Below are 7,280 nucleotides of genomic sequence, written 5' to 3'. Positions count from 1 at the left end.
AATTAAAATCTTATTTAAAAATTTAAAATATTTTTCCATTGATATAAAATTATTAATCAATGTATGCATTTACGTTTGTGTGTCATACTGTCATCTTCAATTATATAAAACTCGCCACTTTGATTCCTTCAACCACCAGAACAGTAATCAACCAGCAAGAAAGAACCCATCTTTCATTATTATTATTATTATTTGTTCATCTATTTGGGTATCAACGTTTTCATAGCTGTGAAAGACGCAAACATTGTTTGCTGTTTTACGGTATTTTTTACAATTTAATTTTGATACACTGTAAATATAAAATAATCGGTGAATTCTATTCAATTCCTTCTAAATTTTTTATCAAATCAGTATTAATTTGATTCGTTCCATCTTTTCATTGAAGAACACCTCCCTTGATAAATGAAGAACATTTCTTCCCTTCCACTATTCCTTCCTACTCAAATTCGTTCCTGCTAAGTTTCGCCTTCCCCTTTTTAATTTTTTTCATGTTAGTTATTTTAGAAAATTTATACGTGTATTTGAGTGGAACGCAATTTATGCACCTTCAATAGTAGATTTTTGGTTAAACAAGTTTTGTGGGACATAACTAGATATTTGGCCTCTATACGGTGCAAAGACTCGCATCTTTCTAGAGAACTTCCCTGCTTAGATATATTGTGAAATCGAAAGGCTATGATTCACTAGTTGTTTTTTCTTTTCTCTTTGTTTTTTCCTTTTGTAAGACATATTGTGAGATCGAAAGGCTATGATTCTCTATTTCTCTGGTTGTTTTTTCTTTTTTCTTTGTTTTTCCCTTTTGTAAGACAGGTCGTTATCCTCCTATTCATTGTTGTCAAACTCTCGAGTTAACTCGTAAACTCGTACGAGTTTACGAGTTTAGATATGGAATCGAGTTGACTCGGACATAGACTCTATCCTGAGTAAACTTGGCTAGACTCGGCTAGACTCGGTCAAACTCGGACAAACTCGTGAGTTTAGGACCGAGTTAGCGAGTTTGTGTTTTTCTTTATTTTTACTCAAAAAAGCGTCATTTTGAAACCAAAAAAACACTTTTTTTATTAGGGTTACGATACCACTCCAAAAGAAATTCAAGAAAACTCACTCACAACTCACTCATCTGTGACATTTCTCTCAAGTCTCACTTTCTTCATGTTCTGCCGCAGTCGCTGTTCCCCGTCGAGCTGCCGCTGTTTGCCTGCATCTGCTACCTCTGCTCTGATTTGCGCCATTGTCTTTGTGAATTTTACCTATGTTGTCCTCTGCTTTGTATTTCTTCACATCTCCACTATCCACAACTCCATCGTGCTATCACTGTTTACAAGTTCGACTACTTCTCCTACAGTCCTATCTCTACTCTGGTTTGTGCCGTCATGAAATCCATGACTCTTTGTCGCCGTCGTGAAATCCATGACTCTTTGTCGTCGTCGTTTCGTGTTGCTGCTGCACCCTCACCACCACTGTCTGCTGCATCCTTGTCTTCGATCTGCTGTTGCTGAGACTTTATCCCTTCTTTTCTTTTGTATCCTCTATTTTTTGCATGCTTTTTGCCCTTTTTTTGAGCCTTTGCTTCTTGATTTAGTTTTTTTTTTTTTTTTTGCTTTTTAAATTTTTTACTTATCGTTTATCGTTTATGGCCAGATGGTTCATCCATTCATAGCTGATTAGTAATTGATAATTTGATTAGAGTTAATTTGATTATTTGATATTGTTCAATGTTCAATTAAAGATTTAGTATTACAGATTTATAATTTTTAATTTTGTGTGTTCTATGTTGTATTTGTATAAGAATAACTATAGAGGATTTGAATGTGTATTTTAAAATATTTGTTATAATGTATGCTACTATTTTAATTTATTATGTGCTTTAAGATTGATATTATTAATTTTGAAGGATTAGAATTGAGTAAATATACATTATGTATGAATATATATATATAAAATTCATAACAGGTGAACTCGTACGAGTCTACGAGTTAACTCGCGAGTCGAGTGTAGGTCAGCTCCACGAGTTTACTTAAACTCGCGAGTTTGACAACCTTGCTCCTATCTTGTACCATTCTCCCTATATTAACAATACATTTCTTTTCAAGTCTGATATAATTTCTTATCACAAATGCTTACGGTTTTGAAATATGACAAATCAAGAGTGGACCAGGAAGTTGAAGTTTACGAACCTAGATTGGTAGGATTCATTGAAGCTAGACATCAAATATTCACTCATTGAGAGTAGAGCAGGTCCTAGAGTTGGTCCTGCTGCTTCTACTGCATCAACTAATGTCTTCCCTGAAATAGAGTTTTTTGGAAGCATGATTTGGGGAAGAAATAAAGATTCAGTTTTTAATATTTTAGTAAATTATATAATTACTCATTTTGGGCTATAATTTAATTTTAAAATAGCTTAACCATAATTAACATAATAACCAATAAAAAAACAACATGTCACAAAGGGTAATTTATATATTATTATAAGAAGGGTACAATAGAATTTTATACATATATCTAATAATAAAAATTATTATCTTTTATACTAATAGTATCAATGATTGTCTAAAAGAACATATGTAATTATAAAATAAAATTCGTGCATTAAAATTTTCTTCTTCTTTTTTTTTTGGAAGAGAGGTTCTTTTTTCCTCTGAATCTTTACTAAGGTTTTTGGCTTTTTCTGTAATCTTCTTCTAAATTTGGAGGGCTTTAACTTGATTTCATTTTGTTTATTTATTTATTTTTTATATGAAAAATTAATTCAGTGTTTTTCCCTTTTTGATCAAGTGAGGGATAGGGGTGAGCACGGGTCAGTTTGGTTCGGATTTATGGTAAAATTAGAATCGAACCGTTCAAAATATAATTGGTTTGGTTTGGTTCGGATTTGCATTTTTTTGTACATGTACCCGAACCAAACCAAACCGATTAAGAATGGATTGGTTCGGTTCGAATAATTGGGTACCCGATGACTTCGAAATTCATAAAAAAAAAAACCAAATTTTTATCTTAAAAATTCAACCAGTACAATAAACATGTAACATCAATAGAAATAATTCAAACATGTTAAATACCAAATACATTAAAAATTGAACTCATTAAAATCTAAATATATTAAAAATGAATAATCATTTTCTAATGAAAAAGTCATATATATTTTTTTATTTTTTTATTTAATTAATATATGATCGGGTTCGCGGATTGGTTCGGGTTCTACACTCCCAAAATCGATACCCAAACCAATCACTAACAAAAGTCATCGGTTTAGTTTGGATTGGACCCGATTACTCGTTGGTTTCAGAATCAATTTAATTGGTTCGGTTTGGGTTCGGATGGATAATCGGGTACCCGCTACCCGTACTCACCCCTAGTGAGGGAGTTATTGAGTGGAAATGGTTTTTTCCCTAGAATAAAACGAGGTTGTTTAGTGAGCAGAAAAAACCGGCCACATCTTAAAAGCCGGATCGGTTCATGTGGTTACCGGTTCAGCCGATTTTATCGATTTTTTGTCAACCAATTTTTATGATAACCAAACCAGCTAAAATATTGGTTTTTGGTTAATCTAGTCGAACGAGACGGTTCAGTTTGATTTTCGGAACCATGGTTAAAAGTCCATGATGGAAACATTATCCAAATCCTGGTTGTTTTTCTATTTGTGGCTCATGTGTTGCAACAGCAACATCAACTAGTTGCTTCCTTCTCTGAGTTCTTTCCTTCCTTCATTCATTTTGATTCTGAATCCTCACTCCACAAGCACAACACTCTCTCACAACAACAGAGAAGAACAGAATAGAACATACATATATCAATATCATATAACTGAGTTTGAGATATGATGTTGTTTCCATACCAACAAGTATTGCACTCTCACTGAGATATGCCTTTGCTTGGTACACACTAACTCACTTCTCCCTTTCTTTATTTACTCTCATCTTATGTTATATATGCTTCAATTATAACTATGTATCTTTATTTCTGTGTCAGGAACATAATATGCATAGATATAGTTTATATTGTATTAGACATAATATATTTATGTGTGCCTTACTGTGTTTCAAGATAAGATAATATACAATATATAATATGATACTCCTTGTTATCTTTATAAGGTAAACTCATACCTAGGGATATACTTGTGTTTCAGAATTTTAGCTGTTTCGATAGTTTTAGTCATTAATTTCAATCATAAAATATTATAATACATGGTTGAGATTAAAACAACTGCAACACCCGGAACACTTAACATGTTTCCTGTAAGGTTAATTGCTATGCCCTGCATACGAATTATAAAACATTTTACACAGTCAAAACTAACTATATCCCTTCTTTTGGAACAAAATAGTTATTATTTTTAATGACGTAGCATTATGATTGGATACACTTGTAAAACTTTTATACATCGATGATACGAGTTAAATCAATAGTATATTTTATTCATTTATTTAGTTTTATTTTGATTTTGTGAGCAGAAGTTGGAAATGCACACCCTTCCTTTCACCATCCAAATCCTTTGAGTTCACAGAAGGTTCAAATACCATGTCATGGCAAACAGTCATCAGTTTCATTTGCCTTTGGTCTTGGGCAGTGTGTTCCTTGTTCTTGGAAATACTTGGACAACAAACTTAATCATAACAGTGTGAAATTCAATGTGATTAAAGCAGTTGCTGCTACCCTTGAAGAACCAAAGAGTTCTTTGGCTCCAAAGGGAAATGAATGGTATGGTCTAAATCCTAGTAATCCACCGAAGGTTCGACTTGAACCTATGAACCAATCTTCTAATGAAGATGATGATTCAGAAGAAATTGATGAAAGGGAGAAGTTGAGGAGAATGAGGATTTCAAAAGCAAATAAAGGAATAGCACCATGGAACAAAGGGAGGAAGCACAGTGCTGGTAACTAGCTAGATTCCTTCGAGCTCCATTCTTGGGCCGTGTTTGGTAAGTATTTTAGAATAGAAAACAAGACACACGGAGATGGAGATTGAGACAAGAAATAAAAGTTGTGTCTCCTATGTTTGTGTATTTCTATCCTAAGACGATTACCAAATCAGGTCATATGTCATTGTTTTGTTGTGCTTTAAAATTGGCTCAAATGTTAAATATGTGACCAGAAACTTTGCGGAAAATCAAAGAGAGAACAAGGCTTGCAATGCAGAATCCTAAGGTGATGTCATGTAAGAATATTTTTTATGCCTTTGCAATACAAAGTTCACAATATGAATTCTAATTTGGCATGGAACCATGAAACATGCAATGTAAAGTCACTTGCTAATAGTTCAATTTCATGTTGATAACATATTCATGGAACTGTGATAAGAAAGTTTTAACAAAACTTTGGCAATGCAGATCAAATTGAAGTTGATTAATAGTTCGCATCCGCAGACGTAAGTTGGTTAAATAGTTTTTAGTTGATTACATTTTATACCTATAGAATTTTTCTGGACTCGGTCTTTTTTATCGAATTCCCAGTATCAAAACAAGAGAGAAGATTGGTGCTGCAGTGAAAATGACATGGGCAAGGAAGCGTGAAAGGAGGGTGGTGCAGGAAACTTGCTGTCTCGAGTGGCAGAATTCGATTGCAGAAGCTTCTAGACAAGGCTATGGTGGTCAGGAAGAGCTGCAGTGGGACTCCTATGAAGTATTGGATGAATGATCCTGTAAGTGTATATATGTTAATGCCTTCAAGTTTCATTGTTTGTGGATTTTACTTGTGTCGCAAGCAAAGCCTTGTTAGTTATTCGACTATATATTAGTTGCTCTTTCCTTTTCGATTTTGTTACTTTTCTCGTTACAAAATCTTGAAAATAGAAAATACTGAAAATGAAAACAAGAAACGAAAACAAAACTCGAATTGGCCTTTACATTTTCGGCTTTTAACTTTTGAGCATGTGATTAGAAGAAGTTACTATCAACTGTGATCATGAGTCCTTACCATCTGATTTTTCGTTCAATCAGGGATATCGCAAAAGAGTTTGCAACGCTATGACCAAGGATCATGGCACCAAAGGATCCGAAACGAAACCAAGAAGGCAGCCAAGTGGTGATGCACAAAGGAGGAAACCTACAATGAAAAAAGATACTAAAATTGTTAAGCAGGTTCTGTCAAAGAAAAGCAATGCACCTCCCTATAAAGATCCTTTGGTGAGTTCAAAGCTGGCAATGATAAAGAGCATTAGAGCTCAGAGAGGTGTTACTGAAACTAAACAAGCCAATGCCATTGAACAAGCAAGGTAACAAATTGCTCTTTCCTAACTTCTAACATTAATCAATCTATGGCAGAACATTATCTAAAAATTAATTACTTCATCCGATTCAGATATCTGTTAAGAGTAATGTTAGGAAACCAACTTTTTTCAACCAACATCAGCCAATTTTTTTAAAATTATTTTGTTTACCTTAAATTCTATATCCTAAATCTTAGACCCTCGACCTTGAATTATTAACTTAAAACACTAAAATTGGCAAACTAAAAGTTGGTTTTGTATACTTTCTCTATCGATTATTTTAAAAAAAAATTGATACATTTATAACTCAGTTTTTGTTTAAGCATATAAAACACTCTATTTCTATGTTATGTAACTGTGACAGATTGTTGATTGCTGAAGCTGAGAAGGCCGCGAAGGCACTTGAGGTTGCGGCAGCGAAGAGTCCCATTGCTCAAGTTTCTCTCAGGGAAAGTAGAAGGCTTATAGCCGAAGCAATCGAATCCCTGGAATCGATACACAAGCGAGGGACAATAAGCAATGCTGTTTATGCTGCTATGACACAAACAAACAAGGAACAAGATGAAGAGTTTGAAGTTCTGAACCAACCATTCATGTTCCCATTAAATGGACACAAAACACTATCATTAAGTGATAACAACAAGTTGGTTAATGGTAGTTCAGAACTTCCTCTAACAAGTTCCAATGGCTATGCTTCATATGATGCTAGTTTTAGCAGCAAGATAGAGGAAGCAACAAGTTCATCATATGAAGAGAAGGAAGCAGAACCAAGAAGAGCTATTGTAACAAGAAAATGGATTTGTGGAAGGCTTGTTGAAGTAGCTGAATAGATAAAACAGTAGAGAGTTGTTAGAGAGGAACCTTAGCTTAGGTAGCTCAAAGTACAAACATCTTCTTTATGTTTGGTAAGTTAAAAGGATAGTATATGTGTACTTTATATTTTTCAAAGTTAGTTTGTGTCTATTAAAATAAAAAAAATAATATAATTTTATATATTAATAAATATTTATATATTTTTATATTAATTTTTTAAATTTTAAAAATTATTTTATTAAATATAATTATTATTAGT

General features: G+C 33.3%; 1 protein-coding gene across 1 annotated transcript; it reads left to right on the top strand.

Moving 5' to 3' along the window:
- Window positions 3,622-7,157, top strand: LOC107610524. The gene is made up of 7 exons (XM_016312572.2): window positions 3,622-3,875; window positions 4,455-4,877; window positions 5,096-5,148; window positions 5,331-5,368; window positions 5,454-5,632; window positions 5,881-6,214; window positions 6,573-7,157. Exons 1-7 carry the CDS (start codon window positions 3,863-3,865, stop codon window positions 7,036-7,038), a joined length of 1,506 nt encoding a protein of 501 aa, XP_016168058.1. The 5' UTR covers window positions 3,622-3,862; the 3' UTR covers window positions 7,039-7,157.

Source organism: Arachis ipaensis, chromosome B08 (genome assembly GCF_000816755.2).
Source record: "Arachis ipaensis cultivar K30076 chromosome B08, Araip1.1, whole genome shotgun sequence".
In the NCBI taxonomy this organism is placed as follows: domain Eukaryota; kingdom Viridiplantae; phylum Streptophyta; class Magnoliopsida; order Fabales; family Fabaceae; genus Arachis; species Arachis ipaensis.
The sequence above is the reverse complement of the archived record's forward strand: the minus strand, read 5'-3'. Positions and strand labels throughout refer to the sequence as shown.